The sequence below is a fragment of the Amblyraja radiata genome, chromosome 29, assembly GCF_010909765.2.
Source record: "Amblyraja radiata isolate CabotCenter1 chromosome 29, sAmbRad1.1.pri, whole genome shotgun sequence".
NCBI classification, from domain to species: domain Eukaryota; kingdom Metazoa; phylum Chordata; class Chondrichthyes; order Rajiformes; family Rajidae; genus Amblyraja; species Amblyraja radiata.
The window spans coordinates 24,703,422-24,729,116 of NC_045984.1; the positions used below are offsets into that span (position 1 = coordinate 24,703,422).

The 25,695-nt window shown below is 41.1% G+C and overlaps 1 protein-coding gene across 3 annotated transcripts in view; it reads right to left on the reverse strand.

The window, feature by feature from the left end:
* The window catches only part of csnk1g2 (casein kinase 1 gamma 2), a 94,479-nt gene that overhangs the window by 3,634 nt on the left and 65,150 nt on the right, over positions 1 to 25,695 (reverse strand). Inside the window, exons 7-12 of one of the 3 annotated variants that reach the window (XM_033046933.1) lie at positions 24,960 to 25,045; positions 19,414 to 19,498; positions 17,546 to 17,691; positions 15,825 to 15,905; positions 5,089 to 5,193; positions 1,077 to 1,183 (exon numbers count right to left, since the gene is read on the reverse strand). In XM_033046933.1, coding sequence (XP_032902824.1) covers positions 1,077 to 1,183; positions 5,089 to 5,193; positions 15,825 to 15,905; positions 17,546 to 17,691; positions 19,414 to 19,498; positions 24,960 to 25,045 — 610 coding nt within the window. Of the gene's footprint in view, positions 1 to 1,076; positions 1,184 to 5,088; positions 5,194 to 15,824; positions 15,906 to 17,545; positions 17,695 to 19,413; positions 19,499 to 24,959; positions 25,046 to 25,695 lie in introns of all 3 variants that reach the window. The other 2 variants (XM_033046932.1, XM_033046934.1) reach the window with 2 other exon arrangements.

Here is a 25,695-nt window from a genome sequence, read left to right on the forward strand (position 1 = left end):
TCTCAACAGTACGACTGAAAATGAAAATGACAGAAGGGTCTCGACTCAAAAAAGTCACCCATTCCTTCTCTCCAGAGATGCTGCCTGTCCCGCTGAGTTACTCCAGCCTTTTTGTGTCTATCTTCAATGACAGAAGTTACTACACTGTGGTACTACACTGCAACTTCACTTTGCCACAATGCTGTTCTTTTTGTAGCTCTACCTTCAAGGTGGTGAACAATTTTCCTAACAGACATCGATTGAAAATTCAATCCACTCCCTTAAATCATGTTCAATTTTTAGTGTTGCCTATTTCTAATAAAAGATCACCAGTCCGAAATGTTCGGTTTCTCACTCCACAGATGCTGCCGCATTTATGAATATGTCAAGCATTTTGTGTTTCTATTACAGATTTTCAATCCCTGCAGATTTTTTTGAAACTGCCGACATGCATCGTTGTCTAAAATCTTTAGGAACTTCAGGCAGACTTTAACTGTAAAAACCAAGGAAGGCGCTGATAAATGGTTTGAAGTTCACGCCTGAACAACTGACATCATCAATTGAGACATAGAATTGTGATTTTGCACTTCCTCTATCACTTGACTAGTGAAATGAAGAGGTAACAAAAGACTTTGCTTGTAAGCTATTTATAACTCAGCATTTAGAAAAAATATATACATCCTTAATGTTTCTCTTTCATACTGTCCCCTATCCATTAATCCATGCAATATGAATACAAAATCGTTTAATCTCCTTTGCAAAACACTAATTTACACTGATCCCGTGTAGTTTACCAGGAACAGAACAACTATTAACAGTCTTCATCAAACCGTATAAATTATACAAAGGCAGTTTAGTCTGCAAAATGTGCATGGCCACTTTCGAAAATATTCTATAAAAAAATTATCAATTTTAGCCCCGGATGTCAAGCTTAAAGTAGAAACATTTTTGCATTAAACACATTCGGTTTGCATTTAATAAATATCTTTAGCTGGTATCATAAGAGCTATTTAAAATCAAGAATTATTTAGGATTTAAATGTTGTTCATGCTTCTATGGGCAAAGATATTACATTCAAATTTAGGAGAAATTCATACTTGGTATCATCTGCCACTTCTATCTCTGCTGGGGCTGTGATGGGTGCATTGGAGTGCCCTGCCGTTGGGTCGTCTGTGTTTAGCTCTCCATTTGTTGAACTCACAACCTTAAAAAAAAATCAAGAAAATAATTAAGTAAATTTCTAGTTGAACAACTTGGAAGCAAAGTTACAAATGACCAAGTATTCATCATTTTGTCCAGGAGACAGGACAAGGCAAAAGAAAATAAATACAATTTTAATCAAAGGATTTTATAACTATTTGATGCTTAACAACCATTGTAATGACAAGATAATAATGGAATTGTAAATTCTACACATTTATCAACATTGAAAATATTGATACGTTATACAATATTTTTTGCCCTTCAATGATCATTGAAGGATTATAAAACGTTACTGGCAGAAAGACAATTTCATGGATACATGCCTTTCTACTGTATAGTATGTGCCTTTTCTGAAGGGAGATCTACAGATTTACATGAATTTGTTAAACAGTCACAGTATTTCACACTTGGATTAACAAGCCTCATGTGAGATGGAATTGCAATGTGGTCCATGTCTGTAATTTGCCATACATCAAACTCCTGATCTCAACTACTTTGTTGTGGCAACATCACATAGCAGATCAGATAAACTTTAAACCAAAGGGACAGGAACAGCAGATGTGAGCATGACAAAATTACTAGCTTGGTTAATAGTTTTCTTTTTACCAGCTAGGATGTTCACATTCTTTGTCCATTCATTCTTGTGGATCTGGCTGTGGTTTAGTTTAGAGATACAGCGGGGAAACAGGCCATTCGGCCCACCGAGTCCGCACCGACCAGTGACGCCCTCACATTAACACAAGCCTACACACACTAGGGACAATTTACACTTGTACCAAGTATACAAACCCAAGCCAATTAACCTACAAACCTGCAAGTCTTTAGGGTGTGGGAGGAAACTGAAGATCTCGGAGAAAACCCACGAGGTTACGGGGAGAACATACAAACTCCATACGGACAGCACCCATAGTAAGGATCGAACCCGGATCTCTGGTGCTGCAAGCGCTGTAAGGCAGCAACTCTTCCGCTGTGCAACCATGTCGCCCCGCTGTTGTTGTTGGTAAGGACAACATTTATTGCCCGTCCTTAATTACCCTTGAACTGAGAAGCCTCCTAGTCCATTTCAGAGAGCAATTAAGAGACAACCATAAGGGGTAGGTCTGAAGTAGAGCCAAGAGAAGAATGGACAAGGATGGCAGATTTTTCACTGAAAGATATTAATGAACCAGATACATTTTTAATAAATATCTGGTAGCTTTTGCCTTCGTCATTACGAAAACCAATTGTCATTTTCTTTCCAAATTCTAGAGTGTTAACCACATTTAAATTCCATAGTGGCCCAAATGATGGGATTTGAACTGTACTAGTCCATTAGCTCAACCGCTGCAGCATCATTGGATAGTCAAAGGAACGTATCCTAGTTTGAGACATGATAGTACAACGACACTGGCAAGTTTATTCCTACAAATAAACTTGGATAACTTTAATAAACATAGAAAATTCTCCCAGTGACCTCTTTAATCAAAGTCACCAAAAGCTTAATTAACTACCCAGTCATCCACTTACAAGTCATTGATCTCATTTTGTTGTGTGGAATGTATATTTTTTCCCATTACTCGTGCATCTTTTACTAATATAGAGCTGAACTGCCTTGTAGCAGGTCTTGGCTCTCTCAAATAAAAACCATGCTAGATCAGAGATATGCAGCACATTTTTTAATGTGTCACATGCTTGCAGTATATGATAAATGCAGAAATTCAAAATGTTTTGCATGCTATCCAAGCAAATCAGATATTGCTATAGATAAATACAATCAAGCCAGACTCAAGTACAGTACAATAGGTAGAGCAGAGGGAAAGATACAGAGTGCAGAATATAGTTCTCAGCATTGTAGCACAATAGTTCCAGAGACAAATTCTAGTGTTCGCAATGAGGTAGAGGAGAATTATTAGATCAATACCTGGAATGGGAAACATGTTAAAATTATACAGCACAGAACCCGACCCTTCGGCCGAACTTATCCATGCTGACCAAAAGACCCCATCTAAGTTTATCCCGTTTTCTCGTATCTAGCCCATAACCCTCTCACCTTTCCTGACCATCTATCTGTTGAAGTGTTTTTTAAATGCTATTATAGAATATTGTTGAATGAAAGGTTGGCTAGATTAATCTTGTAGACACTGGAATTTAGAAAAATTGTTTGAAGAAGGGTCTCAACCCTAAACATCACCCTATCCATGTTCTCGAGAGATGCTGCCCGACCCGCTGAGTTACTCCAGCACTTTGTCTTCTTCAGTACCCGAGGAATACAGCATTATTCATGGTGCCACCATTTGGCTGGAAACCACATGCTCTCTAAATGGATGTAAAAGTTTCTCCAGCATTGATCAATTTTCTTCCTGGGATAGATAAAGCTGTATCGTTCAAATTGAGTTGATACTCTATCTTGACTGAATCACTAAAGTTGTTTCAACTAATTTATCTTGTTATTTGCACCATCTTATTTTGCACAGATTGACTATCAAATGAGAATGGCTGTGCCTCAAAATTAATTGAATGAGACTTTATTGTGATGTGTACTACATTATCATCCCTCTTTGTTTTGTTACATCCAGTGTCATGTGACCAGGTGATACATTTTCTGACCCTGTAAAAATGAAATTTTAGCCTCAATGTGCAATAGTCCCAGTTTCAACACGGAGGATAAATTGCAAAGAGGATATTCCGACATAGACCGCACGATGAACATGCGTACGAACCACTCAATTGAAATAGTTTAGCTTAGTATCCTGTTTTGCAAAGTACAGCATAGGAACAAGCCCATCACCCCACATTGACTTTGCAAAACAGGATACTAAGCTAAACTAATCTCATCTGCTGCACATGATCCATATCCCTCCATTCCCTGCATATCCATGTGTCCATCTAAAAGCCTATCAAACATCACTATTGTAGGTCTCCGACACCATCTCTAGCAGTGCATTGCTGGAACCCACCAACCTTTGAGTAAAAACACCAGCCTCAGCACATCTACTTTAAACTATGCCCCTTTCAACTTAAAGCTTTGACCTCTAGTCTTGGACATCTCCACCCAGGAACACGATTCTGACCATCTACCTTCTGTATGCTTCTCGTAATTTTATACACTTCTATCAGGTCTACCCGCAGCCTCTGACACTTCAGAAACAACCTTTCATCAGTGTTAATACTAAACTTGACTAAAAGAGTCCTGTGTTGATTTCCACCCCACATTCCAGCCAATAATAAATCAGACAATTAAAAAAATTGGAATCTCCCAAATGGCTCCTGTTCAAGCCTTTATCAACTAAGAATCCAAAAACTTTAAAAATGTGGGAATTGTGGTAGATTTAATTTGCTCCGTTTTTCCAGAAGTCAATGAACTGCTAACAGTTAAAACATAGAACAGTAAAGCACAAAAACAGGCCCTTTGGCCCACAATGTCTGTGCCAAACATGATGCCAAGACCATTACTTTTTTACCTGCACATAATCCACATCATTCCATTCCCTGCATTTGCATGCCATTCAAAAAGACTTAAATGACACTAATGTACCTGCCTCTACCACCTTCTAAGCGTTCTAGGCACTCGCCTAAGGTTAAAAAAAACCTTGTCTCACACATCTCTTGTAAACCTTTCCCCATGATGGAAAAATAAAAGACTTGAGGGGATAGCTTTAAGGTGAGAGGGGCAAAGAGTGTGACCGTCTTCCCCATCTATATGCCTGTCAAAATTGTATAAATGAAAAGCACTGTCTGGTTGTGCTCGGCAAGTCAACCAGCTATTATTGTTTATAGATAAAATTAATACCAAAAATAAACTAGAAATCTAGTTTCACAACAGGTTGAAAACCCAAGTACGAGTTATGTTCTGTTTTTAAATTAGTTTGCAGAGATCTTTATAAGTAAGAGAGCAAGGAACGGTTGTGCAACTTGTGAAGAAAGTACCTGTACGGAATCGCAAAGCCTCTCTGACGCAGGTTGTGTTTCCAATTGGTGAGCACTGGGCGGGCAACTGGGAGAAGGTTCCCATGCTCCATTGCGATCTGCCAACTGCCAATGTTTAAAAAGAGAGGAGGGGGAGGAGAAAAAGGAAAAAACCCAAAAAACACAAAAGTGAGGAAAACTCATGCTAACAGCAAGCAGGTACAGCAATTATATACAAAGCAAATTAGTAAAATCTGCCAAATTAAAAAATGCGTTAGGAGAACAAAATGTCAGTGATGGAGCAACTTCAATAAGCAAGCGAAAACAAAACAGTTAATGCGCAAGAGCATTCAGAAGGAAAAGAAAATGGTGAACGTCCACAGAATAAGCATCTTTTCATCTTGAACCCATTTTAATATTTTGAATTTCAAATTTTTAAAGAAATTCAAATCATGTTTTTGTGATAATTCTTGATACAAAGCAGCATATAATTAGGCAGAAGTTTGCGATTCAAATATGTGCTGGCATGAAAACAGGACCAAGGACAGTGAAGAAGAAATGAACAGGGGCGGCATGGTGACACAGCGGAGGAGTTGCTGCCTTACAGCGCTCGAGACCCACGTTCGATCCAGACTATGGGTGCTGTCTGTATGGAGTTTGTACATTCTCCCCGTGACCGCGTGGGTTTTCTCCGAGATCTTTGGTTTCCTCCCAGCCTCCAATGACATACAGGCTTGTAGGTTAATTGGCTTGGTATAAATGTAAATTGACCCAAGTTAGTGTCGGATAGTGTTAATGTGTAGGGATCGCTGATCGGTGCGTACTCTGAACTAACTTAAACTAATCGAAAGTAGGGTGCTGACTGGAAACATTGCTTATCCATGTCCTCCAGAGGTAGACTCACAAAACTGATGTAACACAGCAGGTCAGGCAGCATCTCTGGAGAAATGGAATAGGTGGCGTTTCAGGTCGAGACCTTTCTTCAGACTCCAAAGATGCTGCTTGATCCGCTGCGTTACTCCAGCATTTTTACTCAAGCTTCCAGCATCTACAGTTCCTTGTGCCTCCATCATAATATTTGTTCTCTCTGAGTTCTGATTTTTGTGGTTTCATGCCACTGTTTAACTGTAAACAGGAACCCAATAACCTCAATTACAAACAGAAAAAAAATAAAATTGGTGGCATCGGAATACAAGCGCTTGTGGAATATCATCTGACTTCAAGTGCAACTTTATCAATAATGTACATCAAAGGTGGTTGATCAAACTTAGTATTGATATTGGTTTATTGTCATGCGTACTGAGATGGTGAAAAATTGTGTCTTGCTGTCCTATCAAAACATACCATGCATTTGCACAATCAAACCATAAATAAGTTAAACAGGTTGTGCAAGGTGAAGAATAAACAGAGTACAGAGCTATTGTGAAATGGCAGGTTAAAAATAGTAGATGGATCGCAACCAGGCATGTTGGGAGATCAAGACAACATCTTGAACTTACGAGAGGTCCGTTCAGTCGTCTACTAACAGCGGGAAAGAAGCTGCTTCTTAATCTAATGGTATGCACTTTTGAGCTCTTGTAGTGTAGAAGAGAGATAACCAGAGTGCCAGCAGTCTTCGATTATGTAGGCTGCTCTCCAGCGGTCTCGTGAAGCATTGACGGGGAGGGGCGATATGGAGAGGCTGGTTCATTTGTATCAGCTCATGCCTTGCAAATTGTCCCTAATATTCCTTGCAGCAGTACTAATCTCTTAGAACCATTAGAACAAACAGAACTCCAGGACATGGCAGCTACCATCCTAAGACACGAGTGATCTGCAGCAAACCCTCAGGCCGTGGGTTCTGGAGCTTATTTGGGCATCAGTTCTTTTTAATTCTTTATAAATGTCACTAAATGTCACATTTCTCTTGGCACAGACTCGGCTTGTACTCGCTAGAATTTAGAAGATTGAGGGGGGATCTTATAGAAACGTACAAAATTCCTAAGGGGTTGGACAGGCTAGATGCAGGAAGATTGTTCCCGATGTTGGGGAAGTCCAGAACAAGGGGTCACAGTTTAAGGATAAGGGTGAAATCTTTTAGGACCGAGATGAGAAAAACATTTTTCACACAGTGGTGAATCTCTGGAATTCTCTGCCACAGAAGGTAGCTGAGGCCAGTTCATTGGCTATATTTAAGAGGGAGTTAGATGTGGCCCTTGTGGCTAAAGGGATCAGGGGGTATGGAGAGAAGGCAGGTACAGGATACTGAGTTGGATGATCAGCCATGATCATATTGAATGGCGGTGCAGGCTCGAAGGGCCGAATGGCCAACTCCTGTACCTATTTTCTATGTTTCTATTTAAAAACAGTTGAAATGCGTTTAAATTTAATTAAAAAAATCTTGCAAACCTTCAATGTATAATTGAAAGCACCGTAACAAGATTTAAAGAAAAAACACTTAAACAAAATGCTTTCATTTAATTTTCCCATCTCAGATCAGCAATTCTATTCAAATGAATGGGGGTCATAGTACAAGTTCAGATGCCTGACACAAAATGTAATTGACTACACATCTCAGCACAACTGAAACAACACACTTATCCTGAGTTAGCCCCTTGAACTTGGTGCTGAGTCTTGTGGTTTAGTGGATAAGGAGCTCAGAGGTAGCTGCTTGTGATGCTCAACTCTTTCCTGGTTTTTGCACCTGCAATGTGCTGCTGCTCAGCCTGAGAGAAGAACTTATCCATTGGTACACAAAAATGCTGGAGAAACTCAGCGGGTGCAGCAGCATCTATGGAGCGAAGGAAATAGGCAACATTTCAGGCCGAAACCAAGGGTTTCGGCCCGAAACGTTGCCTATTTCCTTCGCTCCATAGATGCTGCTGCACCCGCTGAGTTTCTCCAGCATTTTTGCGTACCTTCGATTTTCCAGCATCTGCAGTTCCTTCTTAAGAACTTATCCATTGTTCTCTTCTGAAGCAATACCATAAGGCAAGTATGTTTCAGGATTACTTAGTTTCTGACTCTGCTGTTCCATGCAGAAGTTCAGCTTTGCTGAAGGATGAACTATGCTTCTCAGCTGCAAACACATGGCAATATAAACGAGACCTGTATACTCTTGAAACTAGGATACTTCTAACTACCACGTAGTTTAGTTCAGTTTAGAGATACACTGCGGAAACAGGCCCTTCGGCCCACCGAGTTTGCATCGACCCGCGCACATTCAGGCATGAGGCAGGAAAAATCTGAAAAAAAGAGGAAGCGAGACGGGGGTCCAAGGGGCATCGCCTGAGGTGGGGGTAAAAGGGGGCAGCATTATGCAGAATTTTTTTGATAATTGTACCTTGAAATGACACCGTTTTCTTGCCCGTTTACCCTTAATTTATACTGTACCTTTTTTATTGTACCTTAAAATAACACATTTTACTTGCTTGTCACTTAATTTACACAGAAAATGTGATAATCACATCTTAAAATGACACCAACTCCTTGCTTGTTTACACTTGTCATATTGAAAATATTTTATATTACACCTACTTGTAACATACCTACTCCTTGCTTCTTTACTAAAATTAGAGAGAAGTATCCTTTATCATTGTATTTAAATGCCAAATTAATTTCAAATCCAACTCTTAACAGTTAGGATGAAAGTGAATATCCAGCTACTTCAAAGATGATCATATTGTGCTACATAGCTACTCAGTCAAATTAAGTACAGTGGACAAAATATTAACAGCTCAACCTGGAATTTAATACATTCATTTTTAATTTTGGGAAGTGTTATTTTCAAATAAAGATTTAATTTCTCTAAATCTATGGGCAAATTATTCTAAAAAAGAAAAATAAGCGAATAATCTTTTATCTTCTTTAGATTGCTGGACATTTTCTGATTGCCAGAATTTGCAAAGTTAGTGACTATTAAGGAATGTTAATTGCTGACTCAATGGCGAGTCCAAGTTGTAAACAAAGGCTGTAAATGCAACAATACATTGTATTGCGCAGCCATAAGGCTTCCCGACGGGCTGGGAGATCGGCCAGAGGCCTTTATCGAGGCAGCGCGGTCTCGATGCCTCACGGATCGCAGCGTAGAAACCCCGGCCAGGGCCTCGCGGGTAGAATGTTCAAAAGGGAACCGCAGATGCTGGAATATCGAAGGTACACAAAATTGCTGGGGAAACTCAGCGGGTGCAGCAGCATCTATGGAGCGAAGGAGGTGCTGCACCCGCTGAGTTTCCCCAGCAATTTTGTGTACCTTTTTCCTTCGCTCCATAGATGCTGCTGCACCTGCTGAGTTTCCCCAGCAATTTTGTGTACCCTCGCGGGTAGAAGCCTGGGTCGGATGAAGCGGCCGACCGGCGCCCGCGGCTGTGGCCTAAGTCGGCACCATGGAGACGTGAAGTGGGGCGTCGATAGGGGTGAGGCCTCGGCAGTGGTGAAGCCTCGCGCCGATGGTGCCACGGCGGTGGTGAATCCTCGCATCGGAGCCGATGCCATACCAAATTTCAAAATCCGCGGATGCGCGGGGAAATCTAATGCCTGCACATTAACACTATCCTACGCTAGGGTCAATTTACATTTATACCAAGCCAATTAACCTACAAAACTGTATGTCTTTGGAGTGTGGGAGGAAACCAATTATCTCGGAGATAATTCATGCAGATCGCGGGGAGAATGTTCAAGCTCCATAAAGACAAGCACCCGTAGCCAGAATCTAACCCAGGACTCTGGCGCTGTAAGCACTGCAAGGCAGCAACTCTACCGCAGTGCCACCATTCCCACTTCTATTGCAAACAAGAATAAGGAGGCAGGATAAAAATCTTCACTAAAGTTAAATTCATGCAAAAAAAAAAAAAAAATGGGGGACAATTTCAGCTGATCCCCAAGCTACAAGCTGGAGAGATCTTCCCTGTCTCCCATTCTCAAATAAACAATAACGCTGACAATGCTAACACACTTGGAAAAACAGATGGTCAGAAGCATACGAAAAATATGTCACAGGCCATTCAGCTCTTCAAACCTACTATCATTCAATATGTCAATGGCTGCACAAGATGGCTGATCCTCTCTCAATACCATAATGCTACTCTCTCTCTCTCTCTCTCTATACCCATAGAACTCTCTTATGCATGGACATTTCTCTCTTTTCCTTGCAAATATATTCAGTGATTTACTCTCCAACGCCATCTGCAGTTGAGAATTTTGCAGGTTCACAATCCTGAGTTGGGATGATTTTTTCCATCTCAGTCCTAAGTGTCGTCTCATGGCCTCTGTCTAGATCTGTCACAAATGTGTAGACTTGTGTAGAATCTCTCAGCACAGAAATAGCCCAGTAGAGTCTTCAGTGACCAATAAGCACCCACCTACACCAACATCCCTAGTGGCGGCGCGGCTCTGGCTGCAGCGGCTCTCCGGCAGTCCTGTTTGTTTTGTGTTTTTTGTGTTGTTTATTTTCGTTTTGGTTAGTCTAGTTTTGGTTTTTAGTTTCTGTTTTGGGGGGGGGGGGGGGTTGAAACGGGGCTTGCTGTCTCTCCCTGCGGGGGAATGCGACTTTTTTGTCGTATTTCCCTTCTCTGCCTCCGTCTGCGCTGAGGTCTAATGGCGGAGCTGGCGACCTCAAGGCTCAGGAGGCAGAGCCCGCCAGGACTCGCACTGGGCTCGCTCCCGTGAGGACGGCCCGGCTCGGGGCTGGAACAGTGCTTTCATGACGTGACGCTCCCGTGAGGATGGCCGACCCGAGGAAGGAACGGTGCTCCCGTCGGAGTGGCCGAGCTCGGGGAGGTACGGCGCTCCCAGCCCGAGGGAGGAGCGGCGCCCATGTTGGGGCGGCCCAGCCCGAGGGAGAAGCGATGCCCAGTCGGGGCGGCCCAGCCCGAGGGAGGAGCGGCGCCCAGTCGGGGTGGCCCAGCCCGAGGGAGGAGCGGCGCCCAGTCGGGGCGGCCTGGCGCGAGGCTGAGACGGTAACGGTACTCGCGTGAGGGCGATCCGGCTCGGGGCTGGAACGGTGCTCCGGTGGCTGGGACGGCGTTCTGGCGGCGGTGGCCTGAGTCCGGGGTTGAGCCGCGGGCCAGCGGCTGCGTCAGCAGGACTGGTGGGCGGCAGCTTCGACCACCCCGGGCCGCGGTGTTTGAGCCGCGGGACAGTTGTAACATCGCCCGGGGGGTATCGCCTCAGCGCAGAGGGAGAAGAGGAGGGAAGAGACTGGAGACCTAAGACTTTTGCCTCCATCACAGTGAGGAGATGTTGGGTGGACTCACTGTGGTGGATGTTAATATGTGTTTATTGTTGTTTTTTTATTGTATTGTATTGTATGTATGACTGCTTCAATTTCGTTCAGACTTCGGTCTGAATGACAATAAAGGCTATCTAATCTAATCTAATCTAATTCTCTCCACACTCTTATCGACTCCATCCAAATGTTACCACCCAGCTATGTCCTGGGATAATTTATAGATAATTAACCTGCCAAACTACACGTCTTTGGCTTGTGGGACAAAACCAGAAAACCAGAGTTTCTAAAAGAAACCCATGTGATCACTTGGAGAACCACCAAACTTCATTAACTCCAAACAGACAGCATGTGTAGCCAGGATAAAACCTGGGTCCCTGGTCCTGCTGCGCGATCCCCTCATTCTGAATTCAACTAATTCTCTCATGCGGTATCCAATCATCCCAAAAATCATTCAGCACACAGGTTGATAAAACTCATTGAGAGAAATTCTGTTGCTGATTGTAAAGACTGGAAGGGGGATATTTGCACTGAAATACTTAAAGGAATGAAAGACAGTCGTCTATCTTTTTTTATTTTTGTCTTGTTAAATGTATGTCTTGAGTTAGTATTTATTTTTTTTTTTTAGCTGTGTATATGTGGGGGGTGGTGGGGGTGCTGTGGGGGAAACCGTTTTAAATCTCTTCCCTGTGCGAGGACCCGACTATTCCCTGTCGGGTCTCGGATGTCGTTGGGCCTAACATCGTGGAGCCGGCGGCGACCTCCGGCCGGGACTAACCTGGGGGCTCCAGTTGCAGAGCCTGCGGAACTGAGATCGCGGAGCTGGCCAACTTTGGAGCTGGAAGAGCTGTGGTGGCGTGCGGCTGCGACCCGACTTTGGAGTTCGGAGGCACCGGCCGCAGACCCGGTGGACGGGAACATCGGGAGCTCGCAGGTCCCTGGTGGGAGACCACTTTTCCGAGCTCCGCAACGGCGACTTCTCCTGCTGGAACCGCGGGTTTAAAGGACATGGAGCCGGGGCCTAACATCGCCCGGCGTGGCTTAAACGGCCTCAGGACTTACCATGGCCCGCCGGGGGCTTTAACATCGGAGCCCCAGTTCGCCTCGACACTGCAGTTGGACTGCTGAACCGCAGGAGAAGGAACAAAGGGAAGAGATAAAGACTTTGCCTTCCATCACAGTGAGGAGATGTTGGAGACTCACTGTGATGGATGTTTATGTAAACTGTGTTAAGTGTGGGTCTTGGATTGTTTTGTAATGTAAAAAACTGTAGAAATGATATTTCGTTCAAACCTAGGTTTGAATGACAATAAATAGCATTCTATTCTATTCTATTCTACATTCATTTGGCAGCCATTGCTGTTCCTTCCAGGACATCAACATGCGAGATCATGAACAACTCTGAAGGATAATCACTGATGTAACATAGCAGCCAAGATTAATGTCGGAGTTGTGTACAAGCCATCATCTTTGCTCATCTTTATCTAAAATCAAAAGGAGGTTTGGTTCAGGGTTCAGTTTGCAGTGCAGATTCTTTCCATTTTAAATGAGTTCTGCAGTAACGTTCACAAAATGAACATCAACGCCCAACGCATCCTCATGGTAAAACCCAGCAGTTTATCCTAATACTTTTCTTTTTAATTCACTTTGAATGTTGTAATCACCATAGCAATACTGAAATACAATGCAATAGGAATCTTTCTTTCATGAATGAGGAATCATTCACTGGATGTGTGTGCCACGGACCTTTGTTAATATTTTCATTGGGACCACTTATTCTTTTGGGGAAAGATTACAGACTAAAGGCAAAGCTATTCAATGGTGATATGTTGAATCGTCTCTCTTCACAAGATTCCAGAGACATATTATGGAGTCATTATTTAACCACATAAACCAAATATATAAATTCACTCAGGGAGAAAGAATGTTGCAGCAGATGCCACTGCTCAAAGACAAGGTCAGTCAGTCCCATTACTAGAAAAATACAGTCTGTGAGCATTATGAACTGGTATGAAAAGAAAAAGATGACGACGTTGGTTATAAAGTAAGAGGTAACGCCATGAAGTGTAGTCTTGGTCAACTCTCCCTTTCCTTTCCCGAACAACTTCATCCCCATTTCAGGAGATGGGATTTCTACCAATGTTTATCTAAACCCTCCAGCGAGGAGTTACCCCAAACCATCTTGCTCTTTAGTTTCAACATATTGCACAGACCCGACTTACTCATCAACCATTGAAAAAGGATTTATCTACAACTCTGTTGCAATCCCCGCACCATTTGTCCCATTACTTAGGTGAACATCATTGCAGTTTTCCTGCTTTGCACAAAACATGAGGGTTTTCTGACCTTTCTTTCTCAAACCTTCCATCTCAGGGCACTGATTAGCGACAAATGTTCATTAAATGATCATATTGAATGGCGGTGCAGGCTCGAAGGGCCGAATGGCCTACTCCTGCACCTAATTTCTATGTTTCTAAAAGCCTACTGTCTCCCACACCAATTGTGATCACATTTCCAGCCACCATTACAATATGGACTGCATTCCATTCTCTCTGTTTATTCAGCTCCATAGTATTTTTCTGATGACATTTTCTGCACCAGTGCTTCCAAGATATTTTCAAATTTTCCCTCGTAGTGATTTTCCCCTCCATTATTATCAAAGATCTCTTGTCAAATTATATTTCTTATTTAATTTCTCTCGCCTTCCACCTTTCCACAGCTTCCTTTATGCTTTTGTTTTCCCTTCCACTGTTTTTGTATGTGCTTGAACTTGTCTTGCTCATTTTCCAGTTCTGATAAAGGAACTTCATCCTGAAACATTAATGATTTCTTGCTCCACTGACACTGCTTGACTTGTGTAGTCGGGAGCTTTTGATTTTATCTCCAATTTCCATAATCAACAGTATTGTACTTTGCTCTTTGCTCAAGCAACACCATTTTAAATATATCTGTTGCAATGCTTCAGTAACTCCCTGTTTGCTATCATTATGTTATCCAGCTTTGATATCCTATATCCGCACCACGTTCTGAAGTAATGAAGCTTTATGCTTCTTGCACACAAGTTCATTGTTAAGGCATCAGTATTCTGCCTGATAACTCGATCGCCGTAGTCAGTTCACAGCTGGATTTCTGCAGAAAATTCCAATCTCTGCTTTCTATTGTACTTGAAATGGAAATAAATGATGCACAGGGAAGATTCAGGAGGATATTCCCTGAGCTGCAAAAAAGAAGTTTTATGTGAAAAGATTGGCCGAAATTGGGGTTGCTTCGATTGGAACAGAAATTTTACTTAAACAAAAAAAAAACGACCCATTTCCTTACGTAGATTGGTTAATTACTAGCGGTGTTTGATTAAAGAGGGAAGCAGAAGATAAAGTTTTTCACTCCAATAACGATGGGTCAGGTTTATTATTGACCCGTGTGCCGAGGTACAGCGAAAACTTTGCTTGCCAGTCAAATCAGACAATATTATATATCATTACAATCTAGCCAAACTCAAGTACAATAGGTAGAGCATAGGGAAAGATAAGAGTGTTGAATAGTTTTCAATATTGTATCGCAACAATTCCCAGAGACATGGGGATCTGGAGCTGCCTGAAAGGCGTGGCAACGATAAAACCCATGCCACATTTAAATAGTGCCAAAGGAATCCTTGCAGTGCTGCAAGTAGGCTAGGAAAATAATGGCACCTTTTAAAGGGATTGGCAGACACAGTGGTCCATTTTGGCTTCTTAAATTTCCATTATCCTACGTCATCAAATCACTGTCTGGTAATGCAAGCAGCACGAGAATAAAACAGGCAACATTTGGAATTGTGTTGCAATTATTTTACTTTACGATATCCAAGGTTCAAAATGTGTACAGGTTTCAAACTGATATCTTGTGATTACGCTAAAACACTTGCCGTAGAAAATGTAGAATCAATAAGGCTAGGGTGGTGTTTAACTCAGGAAGATCTGGAGCTCAAAATACATCTCAATCAACACCAAAGTATGCATATGTGAAACAGGCGATGCTGTATGGATCAGAGACATGGAAAACAACAACACACACTACAAACAGGCTGCAAACATTCATTAACACTTGCCTTAGGATAATACTTAACATCTAGTGGAGAGACAAAGTAAGCAATGTGGACCTGTGCTAAAGAACAAGCCACGAGGCCATTGACTTACAAATTCGAAAGGAGAAAATGGAGTTGGATTGGACACACCCTCAGGAAACCTGCCACAAACATCACCCGGCAAGCCCTGAAATGGAACCCCCAAGGAAAAAGGAAAAGAGGTCGCCCCAGGAACAGCTGGAGAAGAGGTGTCCAGACAGAAATGTCTGAGAGTGGGCTCAACTGTGGAGTTCTCGAAAGAACTGCTAACAACTGAGTGATGTGGAGGACATTTGTCAATGGCCTATGCTCCCTAGAGGAGCAAAGAACTTAAGAAGCAGAAAACACTTGCTAAATGCATGACATGACATTTGAAAAAATTTACCATTTCCAAATTATTTTACAGAATTCTCCTGTCTGGTTATGAAGAAGATATTTCCAAGTCCTTACCGGTTTGGTTTGCTGCGGTGCTTTATCTCGGTTTGGTGGTGAAAGTGGTATGTCAGCGTGGATTGAACCGATTGGAGTTGGCTGAGGTTGACGGGGGTGGGAGGGGGGAAAAAAAAGTCACGTTACACAATGCTCTCATTGTTTTCTCCAAACATACCACTCCTCCTTTTGTAAAGTTAGCAACCCATGCTCTATGAAACGCACACACTATGCTGAGATAACATGCTGAAATGCAGTTTTGTCACATGTGGAGTCAGGCGGTGGCACAGCGGTAGAGTTGCTGCCTTACTGCACCAGAGACTCGTGTTTGATCCTGACTACGGGTGCTGTCAGTGTGGAGTTTATACATTCTCCCCGTGGTTGCATGGGGTTTTCCTGGATACTCCGGTTTCCTTGCACACTCCAAAGACCTACAGGTTTATAGGTTAATTAACTTCGGTAAAGATTGTAAATTGCCCCTAGTAGTGTGTAGGATAGTGCTCGTGTACAGGTATCGCTGGGCGGTGCGGATGCGGATGGGCCAAAGGGTCTGTTTCTTCACTGTATCTCAAACCTAAACTGGAGACATTAAGCAGACAGTCTACATTCTCATGAAGAAAGGCAAGTGATCTTGTTGAAATGAACAAGATTCTTTTGCAGCTTCACAGTTTGGATGTGATTCTTCATCTGACAACCACCATCTATTTTAGGGTTGCATTTCCTGTCACCTACAAAATCTCCAAGGACCATCTGCCTATCAAAACCGCCACCTTACCTGTATCTATCTATCTATCACTTGCCAGGCTTTGTCCTGCCCCTCCTCTCTTCCAGTTTCCCCTACAATCAACCTGAAGGGTCCTGCCCCAAGATGTCACCTATCCATGTTCTCCAAAGACGCCTCCTGACATGGCGATTTGCTCCAGCATTTTGTGTCCATTGTTATAAAGCAGCATCTGCAGTTTCTTGTTTCCATAGGGAAATTGCTAAATTAGTTTGACAACGCCCACCTGGATTTAAAGCTATTAACAAAGTTTTCATTTTTCTGTGGTAAAACACTCACATTATAAAACTTGCTATCTTTTAAATGGCAGGTTGGGGGTGCTATACCCATTTTTATTTGTTTGACTTCCAGAATGCACCAACCTTTCCAGGACCACATTTTCATGTATAATAATTGCTCCATCAAAGGTTACAGGCTGGAGAATGGGGAACATATATCAGCTACAATCGAATGGTGGAGCAAACTTGATGGGTTGAATGGTCTAATTCTGCTCCTATATCTTACGATCTTTCTGCACATTACCAAAATAGCAATTACTGCATGCGAGTCCTGGCAGCAAGTGATAGCAGGTTATCCAACTACAAACACCAAAGTCTTTAGTTTAAACTTGATATGCACAATCTCATTAGCAGTGAAGTGTTCAACAATGATCTCAGACTGGTATTCATTAATCAAAGATAATCAAGGTTAGATCCTCGTGCTAAAATTAATTATCCCAGGAAATGCAGATGTTACTCCTGGTAACTTCCTCTTCCATGTGTCTCAGTGTCTTTCCACTTAATTAGCCGAACTCCAGGTGCACTATATAGTTCAAATCAATTATGGATTGAAACGAGTGATATTTTTCTAGAAGCCCCAACGTTAAATGACCCCATATTGTCTTGCTGTTTTAAAAGATGAAGCGCGCAAAGAAAATTGTTCAAGAATTCGAAAGGTAATTCAAACATTGTAAAATACTCACTAATGGTTTGCCAACCCAATCGTATTCATAGTCAAACACAAAGCCGTTTCTATCAAACAGATCAGTGAAGAGTTTTCGCAGGTATTCATAGTCTGGTTTTTCAAAAAAATCAAGTCTTCGAACATAGCGGAGGTACGTTGCCATTTCTTCTACAAAAAAATTAAATCAAAATTTATACTTCAAAATATTCATAAATAGCCTTGAAGGCAATGAGCAGTCTTATAGGTATGTACAACAAATAGATCATACAGACTCATGATGCATCTTAACTGCTATTTATTTATCTCTATGTTCATCCGGTTTAAAATGTAAGTAGTGAAGATGATGCAATGTGGACCACTTGTAGTGCAGGTCATATTCCAGTTGTTAAAATAACCAAGTGTGTAGGAAGGAACTACAGGTGCTAGTTTACACTGAAGATAGACAAAATGCTGGAGTAACGCAGCGGGACAGGCAACATTTCTGGATAGAAGGAATGTGTGATGTTTGGGGTTTAAGTCTGAAGACACGAAACGTAACCCATTCCTACTATCCAGAGATGCTGCCTGTCCCGCTGAGTTACTCCAGCATTTTGTGTCTGTCTTTGGTTAATATAACCAAGTCTGTCTATGTTGAATTGAAACCCATCTTTATCTTTTCAATTTTTCAAAAGTATGTATGCAATTTGCATCTTAGGTTATACCCAGCAAGATTAATTATTCATCAACAGTTAGATATGAAACTATTAAAGGAGAGAAAATGATCATGAAAAAAAATACGATCTGACAAGTGAGGTTTACAATGCCACTTTGATATGCAGTGGCTGTCCTCTCATGCCAGTCAGAATTTGAGAGCTCAAATCCCAATCCAGAGCTGATACACATAATCTAGGCTGCTAAATGAATGACCACTCAGACAAATCCAATTAACTCAGAGGGAGTCAATGTGGATTTAAAATCGGGCAAGCCACTTCTAACCAACTGAGTTGAATTCTTGGAGGATGTTACCGAGATGGATGCTGAGAGAGTGGCAATATTTACCACACTGCCCTTTGGGTATTCAAATGGTTTGCAACAAGAGATTGTTATTAAAAAAAAAAATGTTTTTAAATATGCAATTGGACACAATATATTGACTGAGTTGGAACTTCATTAGGAGCTGGATGACAGAAAATAAGGATTATAAGTAAATACTTCAATTGGCATGATAGTACTAATTGCACTCCTCTTGTGATTTATCTTGAGATTTCACCTTTTCAGCTTGTGTAATAATCAGACAAGGGAATGTATAGATTTGATGTCGTTATGTAAATGGAATCTTAAATTTCAGAGGGATTTAGTGGATTATAAATGAGTGGACAACCCTACATCTTGCCATCCACTTTGTGACAGAATATTTTCCTGAAATGTCACTGAAACTAGACCAAATGAAGATATCAAAACCGATTAGGTTTTTGTTACACAAATGTATAAAGGCTCACAGAACTGAAGCAGGTAAATCAATCTGAAATACACATCATGTGCGATTTAAGTGAGTTGATGACGTTTCAATGGCTGAGTGACTAAAATGTTATCATTTAAAAAGAGATATAAAATCAAAGACAAGTCTTCCATGTGTGGTTGCTAAAGAAACCAAGTTACAATATAAAGAGGTCTCTCTGCTCCTGCCTTTTTTGTTAACCAAAACAATATGAATTAGTTAGTCTTTATCTAATCTTTGCCATATTTTATTTTGCACAAAATAAATCAAAATAATTGAATAACCACAATATCGGGACCTCAACGTAGTGCTTTGTCTGTAAAGCACAGAAATGTTTGAGACATGCAGTAAAACTGGCATGTTAATGGGAGATTGTCTTCTGGTCAAATTAAATTAAAAAGGATTCAAACCTGGGAAATTGTCACACAAGACTTCAACTGGGGTAGCTCGTTTGGTGTCACCTATTTTCTGGTATCGTTCTTTTAGTGTGTCGGCCTGCAATTGAAAATATAGGTACACTTAAATAAAAGAGCAATTAACAGAACACACGTCTCAAGTCAAGAATGTGACAAAATGTTTAAACATAAGACAAAGTCTACATTTGGAAAACAGGGGATCCACAGAACTTACTTCATAAACCTGCAGGAAAAAAAAGATAATGATTGCCCAGTGTCCAAAAACAAAATGGAGATGATTGAGCACAATTGCTACTGCAGAGAGCAAATCAAATTCAAATTCCCACTCATTCTAGACTGGAGAGAGCAGAATTCAAGATGCCAACACATTTTCTTCACTTTAAAGACAAGCCAATGCTGCCAAGTACTTATTGTCTGTTCTGAGTTGAGCTATACACATTGATGGACACTACCCTTGAGTTTCATGCGCAGCATGTGGCAATAATGCATCCGTGATAGTAGGGAATGCCAAGATATTTACCTAAAGCTGAATAGTCTTTAGACAGCTATTTTAGGTTAATTGTTACAGGAATTCGGGGTTTTTGAACGGACATAAAAAAAAGAAAAGAGAACGACACGATGGCAGCGTCCACAGGCTACATCGGAAACCTTGGCACTTTTCACATGAGTAGAGAGCCGTTCACCTCCTATATGGAGAGAGCAAACATGTTTTTCACGGCAAACAACATAATGGAGATTAGTGGTGAAGGAGATAGTGACTGAAACAAATAAGGCCATTTGCGAATGCATGAAAGGGATTCTGCTCACGGAGATCGGACCTGAAGTGTACGGCACACTTGTGAATCTCCTTGCACCCATAAGACGTGCCATTTAATGACATTATGAAGAGATTGGAGGAGCATTTCAACCCAAAGCCTCCGGAAATTGCAGAAAGCTATAAATTTGGCACTAAAGGCCAAGGCCGACAAAACTGTTCGACTATGTATTGACTACAAAGTCACAATCAACCAAGCCGTTGATGACGAACAATATCCATTACCAACCTCACAAGATCTGTATGCAGAACTTAGCGGAGCAAGAGTCTTCACTAAACTGGATTTGTCTCATGCTTACGCCCAACTCAATGTCGACAAGAAAAGTCAGCAGTACTTGACTATCAACACACATAAGGGCTTGTATTCATATACAAAGCTGCCCTATGGTGTGAAATCCTCCCCAAAATTTTTTCAGTCTGTCATGGACAAAATGTTACAAGGCATTCCGCACTGTGTGTGCAATGAGGATGACCTACTGATATTCAGAGGATATGGTAGAACATCTGGAAATCTTCGAGCAAGTTCTCACACAACTGAACTGCCACAACGTCAAACTGCGACAAAGTAAATGTGCATTTGTGCAGTCAGAGGTGGTCTACCTTGGACTCAAAGTAGATGCCAACGGACTTCGCCCTGTGAAGGCGAAAGTTGAAGCAATAGTGAATGCTCCAAAACACAACAATGTGTCAGAGCTACGATCATTCCTTGGGATGGTGCTGTTCTACGCACGATTCCTTCCAGATTTAGCAACTGTGCTAAAGCCACTACATCATCTGCTACAAAAAGATGTGAAATGGACGTGGGGAAAGGAACAGCAGCTTGCATATGACATTTGCAAGGAAAACTTGACAGGTAGTTTGTCACCTGTCAAGTTTTCCTTGCAAATGTCATATGCAATTGTTCATTACGATACGACACGCGAGATGAAACTTGCTTGTGATGCTTCAAGTTATGGTGTAGGAGCAGTGATCTCGCACGTAATGAATGACGGACAGGAAAAGCCTATTGCTTTAGAATCCCGCACCCTATCACCGATTGAACGCAATTTTGCACAGATACAAAAGGAAGCACTCAGCATCGTGTTCGGAATCAAGAAATTCCATCAGTTTCTTCTCGGCAGACCATTCACACTGGTGACTGATCACAAGCCACTACTAGTGATACTTGGTCCCAAGTCAGCTATACCTTCCATGGCAGCATCAAGGATGCAGCGCTGGGCAATTTTGCTGTCCCAGTATGACTACAAGGTGGAGTACAGAAGCTCCAAGTGCAACACAGCTGCATATGCGCTGTCCCGGTTGCCCCACGAGAACTCTGATGTGGGAGTTGAGAACTCAATCTACACACTGCAAGTTGTAAATTAAGACTTTCCAGTGACTGCAACAGAAATAACAGCAGAAACAGAGAAAGACACTGTGCTGAAGTGGGTCTATGAACAGACATTGAACGGTTGGACTGAAATCGATAGTGGATTGAACTCAGAGCTGAAGCCTTTCCATAATCGACACCATGAATTATCATGTGACAGGGATGCATTAAGTGAGGTTACAGAGTAGTTGTACCAGAGTCTTTGAGTAGTAGATAGTCATTCCAAATGGATTGAGGTTATGCATATGGGATCAAGCACTACTACTGAGTGTACCATAGATGAGTTGAGATCCATTTTTGCATGCCATGGCTTACCGGAAGAACTTGTTTCTGATAACTGGCTCTCAAGAAACAGGTTTTGCAGGGTAGTTCAAAGCTCAGCATGACACATCGTTTGGCTAGTTTCTTGTTGACGTACAGAACCACACAACAACAGGTTATTCACCTGCAGACCTGTTGACGAAGAGAAGGCTAAGAATACGCCTAAGTCTAGTTCAACCCAATTTAGCCTTGAGAGTTGAACAAAAACAGTTAAGTCAAAAACGCCATTTTGACTCCCACAAAAAGGAGAGGTACTTCAAGCCAGATGAGCAGGTTTGTGTTCTCAGTCCTCCCAACAAGTCCAGTCGAGACAAATGGGATGTTGGGAAAATAGTGGAAGTGTGTGGAACAAAAAAAAACTTAGTTGAAGTTGAAGATAGGATCAAAAGTGTTCATGTTGATCAAATTATTCCAGCCAAAGATTAACCAAAAATTGAGCATGAGGTCCTAATCCCTGAGTTTTTAATCTGAAAGTGAGTTGGAAGGAGACCAAACACAAATTTCAGTTAGTACAGACAAAGAAACAGATTCCTCTGGTCAGAGTCAGAAGCCAAACAGGCCAACAATTGAGTCAACACCTAAACCTGTTACTGTTAGACAAATCAGGCAGGATCTGTAAACCAGTAGTCAGATTAGGTTTGTAAATTAACTCATTGTATAAGTAAAACGAAAGTGATTTGACAGGCAGACGGTTGGACAAAGCCAGAAATGAAAATACAAAAAGGTGTGAAAAAAGGATAGAAAATTTGTAATGTCGGAGGAGGAATATAGGTGGAAAAGTGGGAGTGGAGAAATGGGTGCAAGCCCCGGCAGGGTATAGGGAAGAGAGGGGATGAGGGAGGTGGACTGGGTGGGTTTTGTTAGTTACCTAAAATTGGAGAATTCAAAGTTCATACCATTGGGTTGTAAGTTACCCAAGCAGAATATGAGGTGCTGTTCCTCCAGTTTGCATGTGGAGGAGGCCCAGGATTCTATGCAAATGTGAGGACTGGTTTCAGTGAGTAAAAATGAGGAAACAAGTAAAAGCAAGAAAGGAGTGCAATTTGAACATAAACATGTCGCATTGCTAAGCTTTTCCTTCCCCATAGTTGAGGTTTCAGACCGAGAAGGCAATTTGGCAAACTGTTGCAAGTCCCAAGTAGCTGCAATACAAAGATTCAATAGATGTTGTGCCTTGCTTGGTATGCTAATTAGACGGGGTCCAGTGGCCATGATATTGTTCATTTAAGGAAAGAATATACAGATAACACACTGCAAAATAGAACATTGCAAAATATTCTACCCTCATTTTGATTTTTTTTTGTAAAGTAAGCAACCAAAAGGTCAGTCACAAGTCACTTCCAAGCTCTTCACATAACAATGACATTTGAGTGGCTGTCCATAGAACAGTACAGGAATAGGCTCTTTGGCCCACAATGCCTACGTTGAATACGGTGCCATGGTAAACTAATCTCATCTGCCTGCACGTGATTTGTATCCCTCCATTCCCTGCATATCCATGCATCTATTTAAATGTAAAAGCCTCTTAAAACCCTATGTATCTGTCTCCAACATCACCCCTGTCACTGTATTCCACGAACTCACCACCGTCTTTAAAGAAAAAAGTTGCCCCGCACATCTCCTTTATGCTTTGCCCCTGTCACTTTAAAGCTATGTCTTCTGGTCTCCGATAGCGCCACCCTCCTGGCTTCACCTTCCAGTTAAACTGCTGGCTAATGGCAGCCCCCAAAAGTTTGCTAGTGAACAAGTGACGTTTGGGATTTTGAATTTCAGATGGGAATTCACTTTTATGTTGGAGTTTTCCATATAATTATACTGTGCCACTTGCTGGCTAAATGGTACAACAGAATCGTGGCCATATTTTGGGATGTAGAACAGTGCAGCACAAGAACAGGCCCTTCGGCCCACAATGTCTGTGCTGAACATGCTGCCAGGACCATTTATCTGCTTGCACATAATCCACCCCCCTCCATTCACTGCATATCCATATGCCCATCTAAAAATCTCTTAAATACCAGTGGTCTTGCGGTACACTGGATTATAGCTGACAGAAGCAGGAATTACTCAAAGGCAACAAGAGAAACCTCAATGAGCTGCAATAACTATAAATTGACAAAATTAACAAATTGTAGATTGTGCCTTAAAAAATAGCAAATAGATTCAAAAACACAAAAACTGGCAAGCAAATACCATCAATCTAATTACTTAAGTAATTCCTCCCTAATATTATTAAGCTTTAAAATTAAATTGTTCACTGGCCTACTCAGTAGAATCCTATAAAAAGAAATTTAGTAATGTATAAATCAAAATCAAAATAGTAAATTAAAATCGGATTAAAGGATTTGCGTCTCATTTTGGCATTATCAATCGTTTAACACAAAAAGACCACCATTTAATCCGAAGGTTAATAAGATCATAGAAAAATAGTTTACATCAGTTTTCATAGTGAAATAACTGCTATTATTCTCGATCTCAAAATGTCAAAAGAACAAAGTCCATATCAAACACAATAAAGCAAAAAAAACGGATAAATAAGTAATACTAGACCATATAGATTGAGAATTATTCTTGGACTATCCATTGTGCGTGGCTTCAATCTAGATTGTTATTACCAGGGGATCTTAAATAGATCACTTCATCAATAACAGAAAGCTGGAAGGTAACTCAGAATAGTGATTTATAAGGGTCACCAAGCTTTCTTCTCAGCTATATTTGTAGAGACTAATGGGATCAAAAAAAGGGAAAATTGAGCACTCTTTAAAACTTCTCATTAGCATTTAATATTTTCTTTGGTGGTTAAAACCTTCATGGCTTGCCATCATGTTTAGTTATCCCTTTATTATAAATAATGCCAATATGATTAAGTAATTGATTACAACATACAGAAATATCAGGATATGCAGAATTTGGATTGAAAGCAACATTTTCCCACATATGTACCTGATATTTAATTTAAGTAGTACAGCTGGGGTAGATAATGAAAGTATTATTTAGGAACAAGGAAGTCATGATCTGCTACATACGAATATTGCTCACCTTTAGACCTTGCCAAGGCAAACTACCGCGCAGGAAGTACATAAACATGTGACCTAGTGCTTCAAGGTCATCCCTTCGACTTTGTTCTGTGAAGAAAATAGAACACTTATTTAATTTGACACGATTTAATCACCTCAACAAATCACCTTAATGTCCGAATTGCTCAGCTGGTACGATTTGGCATCTTTAGTATCTTTTGCATTTTTACACATTCCACAATTTCTTTTTTTGTTGGGTTAACACAAGAGAAAATAACCAGTGAGAGGTTTTTAAACATAACTTCACTTAGCTTTTTTTTGGTGAACTAAACTATTTTCATACTGAAATGTAAAAACTTTGAATATAGATATCCCTTGGGTGCAAAAGAGTTTGCTTATTGAGGTTTTCTAACCAACAGCATTAGATTGCATGGCAGTGTTAGATCAACCATTTTGGTTTGGGTCTCTGCATCAGGATCTTGCTTCCACCGATGGAAACACTAATAACATTTAAATGAACAATTGAGGATTGAGTATATGATCCTGGAAAAAAAGACCTGTAAAGAGTCATGTTATCTTAGCAAGATGAGATTGAATTATAGTGGCGAGGGAAGATTCTGCAGATAGATAGATAGATAGATAGATATAATTTAATTATATGGATCTCTGAACTAAAATAAGTCATGATCAAAACTGTGGTTAAGATCAAGGTGACCATAATTTATTCAGTTTGGAAGAATAAAACCAGGTTTAACTAG